Raw genomic sequence first — 21,869 nt, forward strand, 5'->3', positions numbered from 1 at the left:
ACTTGGGGTCAGCAACCCTGACCCCAGGACCTTTGCACCTGTGGGAATGGGACTCTGTGGCACCAGCTGCGCACAGGACTCATCTCAGCACAGCCACAGTGGAAGATGGTAGAATTCCCAGGTGTGCATTTTACTCCAGGAAATTTATGTCACATCAGATTTTTAGTCTCAGAGAATTTTGAAATGTAAAAGGCTATATTTCTTTTTATTTATTTCTTTTTTTATTTTTATGAGGAAGATCAGCCCTGAGCTAACATCCATGCTAATCCTCCTCTTTTTTTTTTGCTGAGGAAGACTGGCTCTGAGCTAACATCCATTGCCAATCCTCCTCCTTTTTTTCACCAAAGCCCCAGTAGATAGTTGTATGTTACAGTTGCACATCCTTCTAGTTGCTGTATGTGGGACGCGGCCTCAGCATGGCAGGAGAAGCGGTGCGTTGGTGCGCGCCCGGGATCCGAACCCGGGCCGCCAGTAGCGGAGCACGCGCACTTAACTGCTAAGCCACGGGGCCGGCCCATATACATGCATTCTTTCATAAACATTGCTTTGAAGATGCCTTTCAAAAGGTTGTGAAAGTTCTCATTTATTCCTAAGTGACTAAATATTTGTCATGGATGAATGTTGAAGTGTATAAAATGCTTTTTCTCCATCTATTGAGATACTTTGAGATGATTTTTTTCAATGTGGCATTGTGGTGAGTTATATTAAATGATATCATAACATTTTACTGTAAAATATATCTGCAGAAAGATGCATAAAACATACATTTGACAGAAACATTACAGAATAAACATCCATGACATCACAACCTGGACAAGACAGAGAAGCTGCCATCACAGCCGCAGCCCACTGGGGTTGAAGGCTGGTCAGAGGCCCCACCCTGCCCTCTCGCTGCCACCAACATCCCACACTTTTAAAAGATAATTTCCTTTTGTTTGTTGATAGTTTCATCATGTGTATGCAATAATTTTTTCTGTTTTATATTGCATGCAAATAGAATCAAACAGTATGTACCATTTTATAGCAACTATCTTTTGTTCAAAAGTGTTTAGAATCTCCATAGTTTAGCACTTCATTCATTTTCTTAATCTATTCTTACCCCTGTAGGACTACACTGTTTTTGTGTTGTGTTGTGTTGATTCAATTGCTAGAATCAATTTGGCGGTTCCACATTTTTGCTATTGGGACCAATGATTCTAATAACATTCTATTTAAAATTTTTAAAAATTCTACTAAAATCTAATAACATTCATCTATGTTTTCTTCTGCTTTAGTTTGTCCTAATCTCATCTCCATCTCAACATGCCTGGAGTTGAACCCTGTCCACAAAACCCTTCTCCCTGTTCGAGGACTGAGAGGAGGCACATTAAAAGAGATGGAGCAGCCATTTCAGGGGAACTGCCTTGCCGGTCTTTTTTTCTTTATCTTCCAAACGGGACAAAACCGGGAACATTCCAAGAAGTCAGGAAAGACAAGAATATCCTGTTTGTAGGGACTGATGAAATTGGACTTGGCTGATGACCCAATCGATAACCAATCAATGAAGCACGAACCTAGCCTCACTCATCCAGCACCAATGAACTCTTTATTACCACTCACCTCATCTTCCTCCCTTTGTTCCATACATCCTGTGCCCCTCTCCTGTAATGGGGACACTGTTTGGGTTTCTCCCAGTATCTGTGCTCCTGAAATTGTAATTCTCTGATCTCAAAATAAACGCCTCTCTCCCTTTCATTTTGACTCTTTATTCTTTGCTTAACACGACCTATATCTTAGTTGATGGCAACATAAATTTCCTTGCAGTAAACGCACACGTGAGAATTCTAACATCTCACACTGCGGCTGTGCTGACACGAGTCCTGCGCGCAGGCTGGGGCCGCGGGGTCCCATTTCCCACGGGGACAAAGGACCTGAGACCGCAGTGTTCTGACCCCAATCCCCAGAGTCAAAGGTCACATGTCAAAACCCAGCCAGACTCTGCCTTGCACGCGGCAACGTCACTGTTGAGTGTCTGTTCTTGAAGGGCACAGATCCACGGTGACTCCGCCCCAGGGCCAACCCCTGACCCTGGAGGTCACCAGGCCCCCCTGTCCCATCCTGTCCTGGCTCCAGACAAGGGGCGCTCCAGGGAAACTGAGTCAGGACTTCCCGGTCCAAGAGGAGGACGCAGGCAGGGCTGCCAAGCTGCGGGCAGACGCCAGGTCCATCGGCCGGGAGCGGCTTCTGCTCGGAGCCCACGACCGCAGCGGCCTGGTCCCAGTCCGGCGTGGAGGGGCTGAGGCCGAGAACCCGCACTTCCGCCCGGCCCAGCCACGTGACCACCGCCAACGCCAATCACGCACGCCCTAGGGGATTGTAACACTGTCCAATCAGGGACGACGGGGGAGGGACCTGGAGAAAAATCGGGAGCGCTGGGGCCGCCCGGGATCGCTCAATCAAGGGACAGAGGAGGGTCTGAACGACTCTGTAATCAGTACCCGGGGGCGGGCCGGAGCACTGTCCAATCAGAGTCTCCGGGTGGGGGCGTGGCTGGAATACTGTCCAATCAAGACTTTGAGGGCTGCAGCACCGTCCAATCAGAGCCGGGGGCGGGCGCGCTCGCATCCGTGTGGCCGTCGCTGTCGTCCGGCCGCGTCCACGCGCGCACCTGCCCCGCGCGGCCCCAGGTGTCCCATCCCCGTCGCTCTCACCTGCCGGGGCCGCGGGGAGGACGCCCGGAGAGTCCGGAGTGGGCGGAGATGGTGAGTGCGCGGGCCGGGCCTAGAACAGGCCGGAACCGGCTGGAAGCGGCCGCGGGCCCGGGTGTCCCCGCACCCCCGGGTCCCCTCCGAGTCCCCGCCCTCGGCCGCGGGGTGGGTCCCGGCTCCTTTCCCCGCCCCGCGTGGTGGCCCCGGGTCCCCGGAGTCCTTGGCCGAGCGGGGGTCCCAGGGGGACGGGACGACCCCTGGGGGCGGCCGCGGGGTGACGGTCCTGGTGGCCCTCACAGCTGCGTCCCAGCGCAGCACGGATCATCCTGCTTCCCTGCGGCCTCGGGTTTCAATAAACGTAAAGTAACGGACCCCTTTCCGTTTTTCTTCTACTGAGAATAGTAAGTTTTTCAGGCCTGCTCTTTGCCTCCTTATGCTGACTCGTGTTGTTCTGGGGCTCAGCGTGGGAACGTCCTCTCTTGCATGGTAGTCGTGGGGTAAAATGCAGAAAGTTCCACACAGCCCATCAGCATCCTAAGTGAGCATCGTGTAAGGACGGCCAGGCCGAGACCTAGAAGAAGCCTTCACAGCAGACACCCTACTTGAAATGACTCCTAAGACAGGTCTCCTCTCTCTGGGTGGATTATAAGTATATGCCTCCCTGTCAGTGGATTTTATTTTTGCATATTTTCTTTTGCATGCAAATGGCGTCAAACTGTATGTGTAATTGTATGTCAGTTTTCTTTTATGCAGATATATCAGTTTTCCATGGAATGGCAGTTCATTCACTTTTGTTGCTCTGTCGTGTCCCCTGATGGGACTGCACCATTTTCCTTTCTTGATTCTACTGCTAGTGACCACGTGGGTGGCTTCAGAGTTTTCTATTATGACAAACGCTTCTAAAATCATTATTGGATATCTCTTGCACTCATCTTCTCAAACTTTCCCATCCTGGACCCCTGTTCCTCACACCAAAAACATGTTCCATGTGTGTCCTTCTGTTTCGTGGTTGCCCTTTTAGGGTGAAATCAACCCCCTCCCCACCCTGACCCAAAATGGGTTTGGATGTTGTGGGAGGGGAAGAAACTTTACTCTTGTAGGTTCTTCTGGCTGGTCTAGGAAACAAATCAACGCAAGACAGATTAACAGGAGAAAAATCAAATTTAATTTCGTATGTACAGGAACCTCACATGCGTGAGAGAGTCAAAGACCCCATGTACATAAGAGGTTCAGAGACAGAAAGGTAAAATAAGGTATATATGCCATTTTGAGCTAAGGAATGGGATAGGGGCCTGGGGCTTCTGAGGGAAGGAGGGTGATTTGCAGGACAATGAGAAGAACAGATGTTCAGTAACTAGAGGTTTGCTCTGCCGTATACATGGGTCATAAAAACTAATTTCTGGTAGTAACTCTTATTATGGGCAGGGGCCTCAATTTAAATTCTTTAAGGGAGAGGTAAAAGTTTCTCTTGAGCCCGCAGGGTGTCGACTGCCTTCAGCTCAAAGTAATTCACATACCAAAGTGGCACATTTTAGGGAGGCCTGTTCGGAGCCTCTTCAATGTCAAGACTGATGTCACACGCACCAAGAGAATAAGAAAATAGTTGGCAATCTGGGGAGATCACGGCAGGTGTCAGCTCTTGCAAATGACCAGGGAGAGTGAGTGGGTGGGGTCTCTACAGTGGCCGGGGCTGGGACTGGGGCTTCATGAGGTTTCACCTTCCCAACCACCAGGTTACAGGACATGTGGCACTCGTGGGCCTCCTTATGGGTTTACCCGAAGTGGACCAGGCAGAGAAGAGGGGTGGGGATGTCAAAGCTGTTACCTGTCAGACCACAGGTGAAATAGAGTGAAGCCAGCCTCTATTATGATTGATCAGTGGCTGACATATGCCTCATCTCTTTTAATTTAGTATGAACTTGTCTGAGTGTGAATTTTAAAAGTCGGCTGCCCGAGTGACATATGTTAGTTAAGACGAGCGGGTGTTGGAATCCATTTATTCTGGGGCCTTGGAGACAGGCAGGAAAATATGTTGGGGGTTCTGGGGCTGTGTTCAAATATTTCACACTGGTATTGACTGTTTTAAGGGCTGTCTCATTGCTGAGTTATTAGTGCAGCCCTGCCAGGGTTGTCTGCCCATGTGCGACAAGATGCCCACTCCATGGTTGGCCAGTAAAGAGTCCACAGCCAAGCATCATCAGCTCCATGGCTGGCGCGAGAGTTGTTCTTTATGGAAAGCTCTAAACAGGAGACGTGCTGTGTGTGGTTAGAGTGTTGTGGACATTTCCTGATTGCCGTCTCTGTCACGGCTCCACAACATCCTCAGGTGGGAGACGCCAGAGGCCCAGGTTTGCCTCTGTTCTGTCAGGCCCGATTCATTTCAGGAAGGGGGCTCTGGAGGGCTGAGCATGTGGGGTGCAGCCTACACGGGCCCAGGCGTCAGGACAGCAGGTGCAGGAGGCCTGGGCTCAGGGCCTGGGAGAGCTTTGTTTCCTGTGGGGCCCAGGTTGTGGTGTGGGGAGGGCAGGTCCCTGCCCCGGATGCCCGTGGGCTATTTATGGTCATCAGTTCAGAGACTCTTGGAGGCATGAGCAGAGTTCCTGTGGAGGAAGAGGCTGGGGAGGGGGCACTGATGTGCTGCCTGTTGTTACTGCATTTGGGACACATTCTAGAAGCTTCTAGAAGCCCATTGAAAGTGGGCTGATGGGTGAGGTACAGCATATCGTCTCCAAAACCTGCATAGACCCCGTAAGTGTTAGCCCTTCTTTAAAGCAGCAGATGCTCCTGAGATGAGGTATGGTTCTTCCCTTGGCTGGTTAGTCAAATAATTACCAGGAATTTTAATTAACTGGTGGAGACTTGAGAGCCTTATGGATGCAAGGGCTCAACCCCAAATGGAAAGTTCTGTGACAGGCCCATGGCCCTGTACCCCCAGCCTTGCTCTTGCTAGGGCTGGAATGAAATCCCTGAACTCCCAAATCCTTCTCAGTCCCAAAGTCACCGTCCCTCCTCCACTTTAGAACATTCTTGATCATAAGTCCCCTATGCAACGTTTCCAAAAGCTGCAGTATCTTAATGGTTTCTTGTTATCCCACAGATGATATCCCACTGGGTTGGGGTCCATTTTTCTGCTGATACCTCCTCTCCAGGTGAATATACTAGTTTTCACATCCTTGCTCTGTGTTGGGCACACCTTCACCAACTCATTCTGCAGAATGAGTTGGATATTTTTAGACATTTGTTCTTCTTACTAGGTTTGGAAGGTAGTTTTTGTTAAGTCCTAAGAAGTCTCCTTTGGAGATATAATTAACTTTTATGAAGACTATAAGTCTCTTGGGAGATGTGACATTTTGGCAACATGGAATTATCCTAAGAACGTGTCATCTTTCCATTTATCTCATTCTTCTTTGATATTAACCAATAAAGTTGGAATTTCTCCACAGATCTTTTTATATCCTTCACTGGACTTATTATTTAACCTTGGATTTGGCCAGCCTATGTATTAGGTATTTAGAATTAATTTTCCAGCTTGCAGTTGCTATGAAGTAGAGACATAATGTGATTTTTTGTTTCTTTGTTTTGATCTTGAAATCTAGCTAAAAATTGTATTCTAGGATGACCTTTCTGTTCTGTTGGGGTGTTACATGCACAATACTTAGCGGTATGCATAAAGACAAGTTTTCTAGTATAATAGTTGTAAATTTGTTTTCTGGTGACACCGGATTTGCTATAATGTTGACTAGCGGGGACGTAATGGGCATTCTTGTTTTATACCTCATTTTTTTGAGTAAGACAATGATATTTGTGTTTTTTAAAAATAGCTTCATTGACATAATTGACATAGCATACAATTCACCCAAAGTGTACGTCTCAATGGTTTTTAGGATATTCACAGAAATGTGCACCCAACACCACACTCAATTTTAGGACATTTTCATTATGTAAAAAAGACTCTCCAAACCCTCTAGCTGTCACCCTCCCATTTCCCCACGGCCCCCTCCCCCAGCCCTGAGAAACCACTCCTATGCTTTGTCTCCAGAGACTTCCCAGTTCTGGACATCTCCTGTGAACGAGATCGTAAGATGAGAGGGCCGGCCCAGTGCCGCAGCAGTTAAGTGCGTGCGCTCTGCTGTGGCGGCCTGGGGTTCGCCGGTTCGGATCCCAGGCGCGCACCGACGGACCACTTGGCTAAGCCGTGCTGTGGTGGTGTCCCATATAAAGTAGAGGAAGATGGACATGGATGTTAGCCCAGGGCCGGTCTTTCTCGGCAAAAAGAGGAGGATTGGCAGATGTTAGCTCATGGCTGATCTTCCTCACAAAAAAAAAAAAAGAAAGAAAGATGTGGTCTTTTCTAACTGGCTTCTTTCACCTGGCCTGGTGTGTTCAGGGTTCACTCACATTGTAGCGTGTGTCAGTGCTTCATTCCTTTTTATGGCTGAGTCATCTCCAGTGTGTGGACAAACCACATTTTGTTTATCCATTAACTAGTTGATCAGCATTTGTGTTATTTCCACCTTTTGGCTGTTGTGAGTGGTGCTGCTATGAACATTTGTGGACAGATAATTCTCTGAATGTCTGTTCTCAAATCCCATCAGTATATACCTAGGAGTGGAATTGCTGGCCATATCCTAGCACTATGTTTAACGTTTTTTAAATAGGTGTTTTAGAAGAGCAGTTGGGTTCACCGCAAAGTTGAGAGGAAGGCACAGAGATTTCCCTTATACCCCCTGTCCCCACACATGCACAGCCTCCCCGCTGCCAGCATCCCACACTATGGCGGGACATTGATTACAGTCAATGAACCTCCAGTGACACATCGTTATCACCCAAAGTCCATAGTTGACATTGGGGCTCACTCTTGGTGTTGGGCCTTCTATGGGTTTGGACAAATGTATAATGACATGTGTCCACCATTACTATATCAGACAGAGTAGTGTCACTGCCCTAAAAATCCTCTGTGCTCCGCCTGTTCATCCCCCCTCTCCCCTAATCCTTGCACCACTGATCTGTTTACTCTCCTTGGTTTTGCCTTTCAAATGCTTTTTCTGCATCTGTTGATATGATGTGATTTTTATTGTTTGCCCTGTTGATGTGATGGATTACATTAACTGATTTTTGAATGTTGAGCCAGCCTTGCATACCTGGGATAAATCCCACTTGGTTGTGGTGTATAATTCTATTTATACATTGTTGGATTCGATTTGCCAATATTTTCTTGGGAATTTTTACATTTCTGTTCATGAGCGATATTGCTCTGTAGTTTTTTTTTTCCTCATAAAGTCTTTGTCTGGTTTTGGTATTAGGGTAATGCTGGCTTCATAGAATGAGTTAGGAAGTATTCTCTCTGCTTTATCTTCTGGAAGAGATCATAGAGGATTGGCATAATTTCTTCCTTAAATTGTTGGTAGAATTCACCAGTGAACCCATCTGGGCCTGGTGCTTTCTGTTTTGGAAGGTTATTAATTATTGATTCAACTTCTTTAGTAGACATAGGCCCTATCCAGATTTCCTTTTTCTTCTTGTGTGAGTTTTGGCAGACTGTGTCTCTCAAGGAATTGGTCCATTTCATCTAGGTTATCAAATTTGTTGGCATAGAGTTGTTCATTATCCTTTCAATGTCTATGGAATCTGTAATGATATCGCTAGTTTCATTTCTTAATTTTTTTTTTGTGAGGAAGATCAGCCCTGAGCTAACATCCATGCTAATCCTCCTCTTTTTTTTTTTTTTTTTGCTGAGGAAGACTGGCTCTGAGCTAACATCTATTGCCAATCCTCCTCCTTGTTGTCCCCCAAAGCCCCAGTAGATAGTTGTATGTCGTAGTTGCACATCCTTCTAGTTGCTGTATGTGGGACGCGGCCTCAGCATGGCCGGAGAAGCGGTGCGTCAGTGCGCGCCCGGGATCCGAACCCGGACCGCCAGTAGTGAAGCGCACGCACTTAACCGCTAAGCCACGGGGCTGGCCCTCATTTCTAATTCAATTTTAATTTATAGTAGTAATTTCTGTCTTCTCTTTCTCTCTCTTTTTTTTTTTTTTTAAGTTAGCCTGGCTAGAGGCTTATCAATTTTATTGATCTTTTCAAAGAACTAGCTTTTGGTTTAGTTGTTTTCTCTATTGATTTCCTGTTTTCAATTTTATTGATTTATGCTCAGGTTTTTACTATATTTTCTCTACTTGCTTTTGATTTAATTTCCTTTTTTTCTAGTTTTCTAAGGTGGAAGCTTAGATTCTTGATTTTTGATCTTGCTTCTGTTCTAATATGTGCATTCAGTCCTCTTTCCCTCTAAGCATGGCTTTCACTGCATCCTCCAATTTTGATAAATTGTATTTTAATTTAGTTCACAATATTTTTTATTTCTCTTGAGGTGTCTTCTTTGACCCCTGTGTTATTTGGGAGTTTGTTTAATCTCCACATATTTGGGAAATTTTCTAGTTGTCTTTTTAGTCCATCCAGCCACTCTGTGTCTTTTGCTCGGTGAATTCAACCCATTTACATTTAGAGTGATTGTTGATATATGAGGACTTAATACTCACATTTTATCCCTTGTTTTCCAATTGTTCTATGTTTCCATTATTTCTTTTCCTTTGTATTTCTACCATTTCAGTTTGTTGATTTTCTGTGATGATTTTCTCAGTTTTCTCCTTATTTATGATTTGTGACTCTGCTCTGATTTTTTGTTTTGTGGTTACCATGAGGTTTGTATAAAAGATCTAATAGATGAAAGTCCTTTTTCTCATAGATTCTTATCTCCATTAGCCTATGCAGGTTCCGTCCTTTTCCTCTTCCCCTTCTATGTTTTTTGTTGTCACAAATTATTGTTTCTTATGTTGTGAGTTTGTGACCAAATTGCTGTGGCTATAGTTATTTTTGATGCTTTCTTTTCCCTTATTCTTTATGTTATAATTAAGTGTTTAATAACCTATTCTGATAGAGAGCTACAATTTTATGATTCCGTCTATCTCCTTGCTCAAATCTTTGTAAACCTTTGCCTTTTTGTTTCAGGTAAGAGGGCTCCCTTCACCATTTCTTGTAAGGCAGGTCTAGTGACAATGAACCCCCACCCCCACCCCCCAGATTTTGTTTGTCTGGGAAAGCTTTTATTTGTTCATCATATGTGAAGGATAATATTGCTGAATAGAGTATTCTTGGCTGATAGTTTTTGTCTTTCAGTATTTTGAATATATCATTCCACTCTCTCCTAGCCTGTAGAGTTTCTGCTGAGAAACCCACTGAAAGCCTGATGGGGGTTCCTTTGTAGGTTATTTTCTTCTCTCTGGGTGCCGTTCATATTCTTTCTTTGTCATTGGCTTTTGGCAGTTTTATATTCTTTGGAGAAGTCTTTTTGCATTGAGGTAATTAGGAGTTCTATTAGCTTCACGTACTTGCGTGTCCGGTTCCTTCCCCAGGTTTGGAAAAGTCTCAACTATTATTTCTTTGAATAAGCTCTCTGCTCCTTTCTCCCTCTCTTCTCCTCCTGGGATACCTATTATTCTTATATTTTTCCTAATTGAGTCAGATATTTCTTGTAGAATTTTTTCATTTTTTAAAAATCTTGGTTCTCTCTCCTCCACCTGAATCATTTCTAGATTTCCACTTCGAGCTCAATAATTCTTTCTTCTGTATGATCCGCTCTGTTTTTAACGCTTTCTACTTTGTTTTTCATCTCATTGATAGGGTTCTTCATCTCCACTATTTCTGTTTGGGTTTTTTTTTTAGAGTTTCAATTGCTTTGGTGCAGTACTTCTTCTGTTTGCTAATTATGTTCCTAAGTTCATTGAACTGTGTTTCTGAGTTTTTTGGTAACTTATTTAGTTTGTTCATGACACCTATTTTGAATTTTCCATCAGTTAGATTGTAATCTGTGACTTCAGGTTTGATTTCTGGAGAGCTGTCATTCTCCTTCTGTTCTGCTGTGTTACTGTAGTTCTTCATGGTACTTGATGAATTGATCCTCTACTGGTGCATTTGTGGTAGTAACCACTTTCCTTATTTGGGTATGGCTTTGGTTACTTTGGTTCTGAGCTGCTTTTGGTTGTATTTAAGAGCCTGCACTTTCTACCCTACACTGCCTCACCTGTAGGCGTCGTGAGTTCCCTCCTTCTGCTGCTTGTGCCTCTCAGGTTGCTGCTGTCTTGCTGCTTTTGATGTCACTGCAATCTCAGGTGTTGCCACTGGGGTCACCCGGCTGTGATAGCTTCTGTTGCGTCTGGGGTTGCCTGGGTCTCATGTTCCCCCACTTGCTCTCCATGTGCTTGGGGGCTGCTGCCTCATGTACCACCTGCACTGCTGCTCCTGAGTTATCTGAGGGTGTTGGCAGCACTGCTGCCGGGGGCACTGGGTTCACAGGTGTTGCTGTTGCTGTCAGGGACGCGGGTTCTTGTATGCAGCCTCCCCTGCTCTAGGGCTGGTGTCAGGTGTGCCGCCAGTGGAGGCTGGGTCTCAGATTCTGCTGTGGTTCCTGAAGCCTCACTCAGGTTGCAGGTGCCACCTGCTACTGCTAGGGCAGGGGCAGGGGCTAAGCTGCAAGTGTTGTTGCTGGTCCTGCAGCCTCTGGTCAGTGGAATGTGCTGGTGTGCTTTCTGAGATCTCAGGTCAGGGCACCCCACCCCTGCCAGGGAAATTCATGTTTTGGATGTTGTCCCCACTGCTCGAAAGATTTGCACCACTGCCAGGGGAGGAGGAAGGGGGTGGGTTGCCAGCCCCACTGTGTCCTGAAGGCTCAGGATATATGCACCACCCACCACCACTGGGGGTGGGGGACAGGGGCCAAGCCATGAGTGCCGTGTTTGCCCTTGCAGCCTTTAGTCGATGGCGTGTGTGCCGGTGTGAGGATCCACATATGGGATCACCACTGCCAAGGGAGGGGGAAGGGGCTGATCCCCTAGTTCCACTGCCTCCCAGAGGTCTAGTCCACCCACCTTCAGATGTATAGATGCGTGGCTCACTCAGGTGTTCTGGTGTGTGCTGTGCAGGGAGTCAGTCACTGGATGGTCACTGGATGTCCTGCTGGTTGTAACTTAGAGGGGAGAGACAAAGGGAACAACTCACTCCACCATGATGCTGATGTCAGTCTTCCAGTTATCTTTATGTTACTGATTTCCAGTTTAATTCCATTGTGATCTGAGAGTATACATTTTATGACTTCTATTCTTTTAAATTCGTTAAGGTGCATGTTATGGCCCAGAATGTGGTCTATGTTGGTGAATGTGCCGTGTGCACTTGAGAAGAATGTGTATTCTGCTGTCGTTGGATGAAGTAGTCTGTAGATGGCAGTTATATCCAGTTGTTGGATGGTGCTGTTGAGTTTCCCTATGTTCTTGCTCAGTTTTTGCCTCCTGGGTCTGTCCATTTCTGATAGAGATGTGTTGAAGTCTCCAATTCCAATAGTGGATTCATCCATTTCTCCTCGCATTTCTGTCAGTTTTTGTCTCATATTTTGACTCTGTTGTTAGGTACGTACATGTTAAGAATTATTCTGTCTTCTTGGAGAATTGATCTCTTTATCATTGTATAATGCCCCTTTTATCCCTGAGGATTTTCCTTCTGAAATCTGCTCTGTGTGAAATTAACGTAACTACTGCAGCTTTCTTTTGATTATTATTAGCGTGGTATACCTTTTTCTATCCTTTTAATTTTAATTTATTTGCATCTTTATATTTAAAGGAGGTTTCTTATAGACAACATATAATTGGGTCTTGTTTTCCTGATCTACTCTGACAACCTTTGTCACAAGAGGATCTTATCTAAGGGGCACACAAGGGGAATTGGAGAAGGCTGTTGATCGGAAGGGCCTTTGAGGGAGTCATATCAGGAACTTAGATTTGCCTATGACTCTGGGAGCTGCTATTGAGGGTATGTGCTCCTGGAAGGAGCGTCAGTTCAAGAACCCCAGAGGCAGCTTTACCAAACAGAATGGATGCCGAGGCAGCAGTACCAGGGGGCAGCTTGGCTAAACTCCCAACAATCCATCCTATGATGCCTCGACATCAGGAATAGCAGTCACTTGAGTAGCGGATATGTTAACGGACCTAGATTGTTTCCTGAAGCCATTGTAAAGCACATTTAACCGAGGCTATAAGGATGAAACAGACTTGTTACTGTTTGAAATCTCTGTCTCAGCCATTGCCCCCAGGTGGATGCTAGAGCCGTGAGAACAAATCAGTGCCTCAGGGAGTGTGGGATGTGTTGGAATATTTTAGCGATATTCTGCTTGACCTGTGTGTCTTGAGACATCTTCTGGAGGTTGGCCTGTACTGTCGTGAGCTGCTAATGTACGTGCAGCAAGAGGTGCCCTGTAAAGAACAGTCTCCACCCAATGCAAATCTAACTCCAGTTGACTGTCCATCTCATGTGTGCTACTGAGTCACACTGTTGCTGCGTCAGGCACAGAGTGTCGTGTAGTGTTTGTGGTTGGTTAGGGTGGCTGATAATTGCTGGGTGGCTTTTAATATTTGATCTTGTTGGGCTAGGGCTTTAGCACCTGTTCTTGTCTGTGCTTGCCAGTCCACTGGTGATGGCCAGTCCCAAGAGGACAAGGATAAGAATGGCCCTTTGGTCTGTGAGTGGGACGTCTCTCATGGAAAAGTGCTGGGAGGCGGAAGGGTGGTGGGATGTTAAGTTGTAGTAATCAAGGGGGCATCACTATGGGTACATTTTGGACTGGGCAGGCTCAAGTGGACTTGCTCCTGGCGCCTTGAGTCAGGTCAACGGTAGAATCTGAATGACGTGTTATCATCCGTTTGAGGGCAGTGTGTATAGAGAGTGAGGTCCAGCCTTTGTGTTGGAGTATGGTTGGCAGCCTTTAGAAGGTGCTGCCAGTTAACCCAAGGGGGGTTAATTATTTTGATGTTTATCCACAGGTGCCCTGTTTGGTGTCCAGGTTAGGGCTTTGGTTTAGCCTAAATGAGACTCAAGGTATTTGAAGGGAATTAGTGCAAGGGGCTGATCACCAGGAAGAACTGCAGGGTAGAGAGTGATGGTAGACTAGAGGTCTGGCCTTGCATGGAGACAGATTCAACATCATTTTACTTGCAAGGCTTGGGCTGTTATTGGAGTTGTGTATGAATATATTTGTTGTGTCAGGTCTGGCCCACTTGGCTGTGGTGTGGGAGAGGATCATGTGTGCAACAGGGAGGGGCTTATGGATACGATGTAGAGAGGAGTGGAGGTGGGACTTCCAGATGTGGAGGAGGTGCTGGTGGTGGTGGGAACAAAAGAGAAGTCCTGGCAGTGGTCATAGGAACAATGAGAGAATAGAGTCTGGGTGCACTGGGTAGACAGCAGAAGCTGTAACCTAGTGCACTGAGCAGCCAACACAGAAGCAGGAGATCCCTGACCGAGGGGTCTAGGCAGGTCAGACTAGGGATGCTGTGAGGAAGTGCCCTGCAGTGACTAGTGTGGTTTTGGATCCATTGTCTGGCTTGCCATAAAGGTGAAGTGACATCTAGTGATGCCATGTAGTTGGCCGGGGACCTACTAAGCGTTTTGGTTGAGGCAAGGTTCACGAGGCAAGCAGTTCACTATTTCAGAATAGTCTCTGTAGGGTCCTCAGGGCCAATCAGCTGGAGGCATGGTTGTAACAGCCTTGAGGCTGCCAGTCAACACAGTCTTTTTCTTCCAGATGTGGAGGTGATCTGGGAGGGGAAAGTCGCAATGTCCAGTGAGGTTGGGGAGCGTCGTCTCCCTCGTATTTCTCTTGGGTTGCAGCATCTCTGTCCGAGGCCTAGTCATCTCCAACATTGAGCTCCTGGGCTGGGGCAGTGTCATCTAAAGTGTTGGTGTGCTTAGAGGTGGCCTTCCCAGGTGGACACCCATGAAGGGCAGGAGAGGCTGGCTGGTGTTAACTTCTCAGTATTTATGCTGCAGGCCTTGCTCAAGACTGAACTTGCAGGATGAAATTAGTACCTTTATCTGCATCTGAAATGTCTGGTGGGCCAAAGGGGATGAGCACACACCTGGTCAAGAAGGAGAGGACAGGCTGGGAAGCACTGTTGCTCGAGGAGCAGTCAGCAAGAGTCCAGGGAAGGTATCCATGATGGTGGTTGTGTACCTACTCGCTCCAGCAGAGGGCGGCAGTGTCCAATAAAATCCATTTCCCTTCCAGAATAAGGTCTGTGGCCCCAGGGCACATGTCCCTACTCGTAAGCCTTCCAGAGTTTTATTGGGAGCAAAGGAGGCAGTTATCTGCCACCATTTCTGCTAAGCCAAGGTAAGAGGGACTCCACGCCTGTGTACTCATTCAGTGAGTGCTGTCACTCCCTATGGCCTGATGTCATATGGGCCACTCAGCTGGTGGGTGTGATGTCTCTGGAGGGATAGTTGAGTCCAGGGCTGTGTGTGGTGCTCTGGGAGGTGGCTCATGTGCGGCATTGGAGCAGTTGCATGATTTGGATGAGGAGTCTGTAATGTTATTGTCACATGCCTCTGGTGTGTGATGGCGTGTGTGTGCAGTCATGAGTGACCACAATCGGCACGTGTGAGTTGGCCATCTCTTTCCAAGTGGAGGAACCCCACACAGGCTTTCCCTGAATCGTGAAGTTATACCTTTGCCATTGTCCAGTCCACAGTGCAGGCCCGTTGGCTGCTGCTCAGGAGTCCACAGAAATGTGTGCCCGTAGGAGCCTCCTTTTGATGGCCTGTGGTAGAACCAGGCACACTGCCACCAACTCTGCCAGTTGGGCCGTGCCAGGAGAGTCCTCCTCCACTAGGGGTGTGCCAAGAACAGGATGTGCCCCAGCCTTCCAGTGGGCTGCAGTGTATGCAATGGTGGTGAAGAACACCAGCACCCTTTCCATGTCAGACAGTGGTCCCAAGGGCCTCCCCAAACTGTTGGAGAGGCCAGCAGTGGGGCTGTCATGAGCTGCACCTCCATGTCAGAGGGCAGGGAGCTGACCACAGGGGAAGCCACATTTTCCTGTCATCTGGAAGGGCCCTTGATATCAGATTTAGCCCTTTCCTAGAAGTATTACTTTGATTTTGTGAGGCCTCAGTGGCTGTGCTGAGTCTCTGTTGGATTGAAGCCCTGACCCAGGGCAGGATGGGGTCCTGTGTGTGAAGCAGTATGGGTTGTGAGCCTGTTAATGCCTCTGTCTCTGAAAGGGCTCAGCAGGCTGCCAAAATTTGGGGCTCAAGTTGCATGTACCAGCTGCTGTTGGGACAGACGTTTGGTCCAGAACCCACGGGCAGCCAGCTAGAGCCGTGCTGAGTCCAGAGACTCCATGAGGCATAATCAGGCATCGCCAGTGACTCAACTCAGAAGTCTCAGCCCAGAGAGACTAAGGGCGGGGTGCTGTATGGCCTGCTGGGCCAGCTGTAGGCAGTTTCTTGAGGTTCTCCTCAACGATTGAAATAAAGAAGCCAATTTGTGCATAATGGCATAAATAGGCCTAAGTAGAATGGATAAGTGTGGAATGTGTTGTCTCCAAAAGGTGAAGAGACGTACTGTGTGCTGTGTCTGCCATAGTGTCAGGGGAGACCTGATTAGGAGGAATTGATGACTTATGGTGAGAGGGATTTCACGGCCCTCAGCTGATCGCACTAGGCCAAGAAACTTCACAGAAGTGGCCAATCCTTGGATTTTATGTGGGGCAAGGGCCCCTTGTCTCTGCTGTAAATGTTGTGACATCAAGTGTAACTCATCCTGGATGGGATCCTCAGAGGGCCCACATAGTAGAATGTCATCTATATAATGTGAACGGCAGCAATGGGCTAGTCGAGTGAATTTAGATCTTGGCCGCATAGGTTGTGTGTGATGGGAGGCTATTTAGATAACCATGGACAGCAGAGGAAAGGTGTTCTGGGCCTCCTGAAAAGTAAAAGCAAATTGAGGCTGAGTCTTCAGTCATTGGGATTGAGTGCAACACGTTGGCTAGATCTAGGACAGCAGGGTAGGGGCCCTGAGCCTTCTGGATGTCATCTCTCGTCTCCCTTATTTTTGGAATGGGACCCTTAATGGTGGGCCCTGTGCATTTAAGTTTCCATAGCCAATTGTTAATCTCAGTTCAGGGGTGGCTGGTTTCAGCAGTGACAGAGAGAGAGGGCTATTACAGGGCGAGATGGGGGGCCAGGGTCTCCGGTGTCAAGCCTGTCTCTCGCCACATACCGCTCCAGCCGACACCATGGTGTATTTCCTGTTTGCACTGGAGGAAACAGTGGTCACGTTCCCATTTGGCATTCCTTGTGGACAACTCCAAGTGCAACTCAGTCCATCCTGTTTGCGATGCCAGTTGTGATTTTGTTACATCAACATTGAAGTGGAGCCCTGGTTCAACAAGAGAGCACAAGGGAACTGAAATAGAAAAGTTACTCACAGGTCCTGGAGGGGGGACTTGGCCCACTCGAGGGCCCACGGAAGTGCAGAGCAGGTGCAGGCAGAGAGAGTGTCTCCTCCAGAGAAAGCACAGATTGTGTTCCATTCGGACACTCTCTGCCTTTGAGGGGGGTTGTGATCCATCACACTTCCTGTTGGTATCGACCGGGCTGATGCATGCTCGCCATTTTACTTCTCTTGTCTGTGAGTCTCGCGTCTGTCTGTCTTCCTGCACTCCTCCTCTACTACTTTGTTTTGCATTAACTGGATATTTTCTAGTAAAGCATTTCAGTTTGCTTAATGATTTTTTTTTTTAATCTTTTGAGTTTTTAAAAAGTTGATGGCAGGGCCGGCCCTGTGGCTTAGCGGTTAAGTGCGTGCACTCTGCTACTGGCGGCCCGGGTTCGGATCCCGGGCGCACACTGACGCACCGCTTGTCTGGCCATGCTGAGGCCGCGTCCCACATACAGCAACTAGAAGGATGTGCAACTATGACATACAACTATCTACTGGGGCTTTGGGGAGAAAAAGGGGGAAAAAAAGGAGGAGGATTGGCAATAGATGTTAGCCCAGGGCCAGTCTTCCTCAGCAAAAAGAGGAGGATTGGCATGGATGTTAGCTCAGGGCTGATCTTCCTCACACATAAATAAATAAATAAAAATAAAAAGTTGGTGGCAATAGCGTTACCACATCTGTCTAATCCAACCAGCTCCAGATTTACAGTCGCTTCCCTCCAGTCACATGCAGAAACGGTGCTCCTGTGTAGCTCTTTGCCCCCTTTCTGTGGCATTGTTGTTACGTATATCTCATCTGTCCATGTCACCAAGCCCACACCGCACGTGTTAGTTAACACTTTGCCACCTCTCGTCAGTCCCTTTCCTCTCCACGTCCTGCTCTGCTCCCACCTGCTCCTTTGGGCTGTTTTTGGAAAACAGATTACGAATATATGACATCTTGTGTGAGATACACCCAACAGTACATTATAAACACGGTATTTTACACACCCGCTTTTAAATCATTTAAGAAAATAAAGGAGACAAACACTCATTCATGTAATTACCTTTATCAGTGTACTTTGTTTTTTCATGTGGATTCAAATCACTGTCTGGGGACAATTCTTATTAGTTTGAAGAATTTGTTTAGTGTTTTTTATACGGTGCTTTTTCTGAGAAAAAATAGTTTTTCTTTATCTGGCAATGTGTTCATTTCACCTTTATTTTTGTAAAATAGCTTTCTGGATGTAGATCCTTTGTTGACAGTTTCTCTTCTTCTCTACACTCTGAAGACATTACCCCATTACCTTGACCTCCATGGGTCTGCTGAGAAGTCAGCTCTTGGTCTTCTCGTGGTTCCCTTTTAAGTGACAAGACTTTTCCTTGCTGCTTTCAAGGTTTTCTCCTCTCCACTATGATGTATCTGTTTGTCAATCTCTCTGCAGCTTTATTCTTTGGAGTCCATTGAGCTTCTGGATGTGTAGGGTGGTGGTTTTCAATAAATTTAGGATGATTTCAGCCATTCTTTCTTTGAGTGTTTGTCCTGCTGCTATCTCTCCTGTCTTTGTTGTGGTGCTGTCACACAGGTTTTCATGCACGAAACGGTGCCCGCATTTCTCTGAGGTTCTGTTCTTGTATCTTCATTCTCTCTGTCCTTCAGACTGCATAATCTACCAGGCTGTCCTCAGATTTGCTAATTCTTTATTCTGCCAGTTTCAGTCCACTGATAGCCCCTCTAGTGAATTACATTTTATCACAAGGAGTTGATGGTTCTCTTTGTCAGGGGTCTCCAAGACCATCTCAGGTTTGAGGATTCACTACAAGGGCTCACAGAAGCATTTATTTCACAGAAGGACTTATTTTGGAAAAGCGGTTATACGCAGTGATAGGATTTATTAAGGGAAAGGACACATTAAAATTAGCAAAGGAACAAAACACATAGGGCAGAATCCAGGAGAAACAGGCTGCAATATCAAAGTATCCCCTCTCAGTGGACAGAGTTTCATTTGTGACAACATGTGAGAAATCCTGCTAACCAGGGGATCTCACCCATGCCTGGGAGTGTGGGGTTTTTATTGAGGGTTAGCCACTTAGGCATGGGGGCCCATGTGAATGAATTAGCTACTCAGTGTGCAGCTCCTCAAGAAGTTGAGCTGATGTGGTATGCCCAGGGCCCCATGTGGACAAAGCAGGCATGTGTCCTAAATCACGTTGTTAGTGTAAACTCTGGCGTGGCCCAAGTCCCCAGCTCTCTGCTCTTATCAGGCAGTGTATTCCAAGGGCTTACAGACTTTATTCCAGGAGCTGGTCAAGGGCTAGTCCTGAAGGATGTGCAGGGTCTGGACAGCTGAGGCCTGCTGCACATTTTGCAGAGGAAGCGTTTATTTCATTTGCAGGGCATCTCTCTCCAGACCCTGCTGACAGAAAGGATTAAGACAAGAACAGTCACAGCAAATTGTAGAGTTAAGTTCAGAGCGTTAGTGCTGCTGCTAACTCTACTAGGAAGTGAGGGTGACCAGAATCAGAGCAGATATTGGGGGACCACAGACTCCTACTTGAACCTCCTGTGGATTGAGTTCAGTTCCCCAGGGCTCTCAGGCTCACTCATCCTCCCACACACATACAGATGTTTCTGGACTCAGTGGTCTTTGAGGACGTGGCTGTGGACTTCACCCAAGAGGAGTGGGCTCTGCTGGATTCTGCACAGAGGAACCTATACAGAGATGTGATGCTGGAGACCTTCCAGAACCTGGCCTCACTGGGTAAGGATGGCAGCATTATTTTGCTTATTTAGTGAACAAGCATTTCTCATCAGTGCTGTTCCAAGATTTGAAATGAGGAAAAAGATACAAAAGGTAAATAAGACAGACATGGTCACAGCCATCATGGACCTAGAATCTAATGATATTTCTATGACAATGGAAATCTGTATTAAACTGGCTTTTTTATTTTTTGGGTGGGGGTTTAAAATACTTGAAGCTCCTTTAGTGTTATTAGTGTGGGTTTTGCTTTGTGGGTCATTTTGATTCACAGAGAGCTTTCTTATTTGAAAACTTGTGATGGTCTTTAGGGAATTGCCTAGATTTTGGCCCATTATGTCTGTCATTGGTGAAGTCTCAAAAGTGCTAAAGTCTTCAAGGTCTTTCTTTGCTCACAAATGCCTTGTTCCTTAATAAATTTACTTACCTTTTTTTCTTTCAGATTATGAGACACAATTTAAAACCATTGGGTCAGTTTCTGAACAGAATATATATGAGGAAGAAATATCTGATAAACAGAAAAATTGGGAGGACCATAGTATTGAAGATCAGCACAAAAAACACGGGAGATATCTGAGGCGAGTTGCTCTCACAAGAGAAGGCAGTAATGTCTCAGGAGAGAATCTTAATATGCCATGAAATATAAAAAAGGAAAATTACAGGGCCAGCTCTGTGGCCTAGTGGTTAAGTTTGGTGTGCTCTGCTTTGGCAGCCCAGGTTTGGTTCCCAGGTGCAGACCTACACCACTTGGCAGTGGCCATGCTGTGGCAGTGACCCACATACAAAATAGAGGAAGATTGGCACCGATGTTACCTCAGGGCCAATCTTCCTCAAGCATAAAGAGGAAGATTGGCAACAGATGTTATCTCAGGGCCAATCTTCCTCAAGCATAAAGAGGAAGATTGGCAACAGATGTTATCTCAGGGCCAATCTTCCTCACCAAAAAAAAAAAGACAGAAAATTATACTTCTAGCTCCAAATTTGTTTATTCACAAGAATTTTAACAAAAAGATTTTTAAAATTTAATTAGACATTGAGTTTTGAAATATAATTCAGTTAGAAATAGAGAGAAACCTCTGTATAACAAATAGTGTATGAATAGTGAATATACCTGAGCTGTCTTCCAGAGCATTTAGTTAATTCTACTTTCAGACAATTCAGAGAAGGTAGAAAAACTTCCTGTGTACTGAAATGTGGTTAGATAGGGAGTTTTAAGACTTTATTAATCAGTAAAAACAAATCTTTAATAAACATACTGTTAATAAAATGCTTCTCACTTTTGACAGAAATCACGTGGTGGATAGATTCTGTGAACGTAATGAAGGAAATCAATGCAGAGAAACCTGCAGTCACATTCCCAGTCTTAATCTGTATAAGACTTGTTTTCCCAGAGTAAAACCGTATGAATGCACCAGGTGTGGACAAGCCGTCCTGCATCTTTCTTCCCTCAAGAGACATGTCAGGTCTTGCCATGGATGTAAACACTATCAGTGTCAGGAATGCAAGCAGAGCTACATTTGTCCCTCACACCTAAGGGTTCACCCTGGGGAGAACCCTTATGGATGTAAATTATGTGGGAAAACCTTTCCTTATTTCTATTCTCTCACTCAACACATCAGGAGTCACACTACAGAGAAAAACTATGGATGCGAGCAATGTGGGAAAGCCTTCAGTGAGTTCTCCAGTCTTACCAGACACTTGAGGACTCACAGTGGAGAGAAGCCATATAAGTGTAAGGAATGTGGGAAAGCCTTCATTTATCCCTCAATCTTTCAAAGACACATGATCACACACACTGGGGAGAAGCCATATGAATGTAAGTTATGTAGGAAAGCCTTTCACCATTCCTACTCCCTCCGGCAACATATAAAGATCCACACTTCAGAGAAAACCTATGAGTGCAGACAATGTAGGCAAACCTTCAGTCAGTTCTCCAGTTTTACTAGACACGTGCAAACTCACACTGGAGAAAAGCCATATAAATGTAAGGAATGTGAGAAAGTCTTCATTTATCCCTCAGTGTTTCAAAGACACATGATGATACACACTGGGGAGAAGCCCTATGAATGTAAAGTTTGTGGGAAAACTTTTCGTCATCCCTACTCCCTCACTCAACATATAA

General features: G+C 46.2%; 1 protein-coding gene across 1 annotated transcript; it reads left to right on the top strand.

Annotated features, from left to right (window-relative positions):
* The first annotated feature begins 2,628 nt into the window (after positions 1-2,628).
* Positions 2,629-20,614, top strand: LOC131403376 (zinc finger protein 555-like). Its single transcript, XM_058537654.1, has 3 exons — positions 2,629-2,741; positions 19,615-19,750; positions 20,190-20,614. Exons 1-3 carry the CDS (start codon positions 2,739-2,741, stop codon positions 20,384-20,386), a joined length of 336 nt encoding a protein of 111 aa, XP_058393637.1. The 5' UTR covers positions 2,629-2,738; the 3' UTR covers positions 20,387-20,614.
* Positions 20,615-21,869: the final 1,255 nt, after the last annotated feature.

Source organism: Diceros bicornis, unplaced genomic scaffold (genome assembly GCF_020826845.1).
Source record: "Diceros bicornis minor isolate mBicDic1 unplaced genomic scaffold, mDicBic1.mat.cur scaffold_67_ctg1, whole genome shotgun sequence".
NCBI lineage: Eukaryota > Metazoa > Chordata > Mammalia > Perissodactyla > Rhinocerotidae > Diceros > Diceros bicornis.

Coding starts and splice junctions, on each gene's coding strand:
- LOC131403376 (XM_058537654.1), top strand. Junction 19,751..20,189: donor CCAGAACCTGGCCTCACTGG/GTAAGGATGGCA, acceptor TTTTTCTTTCAG/ATTATGAGACACAATTTAAA.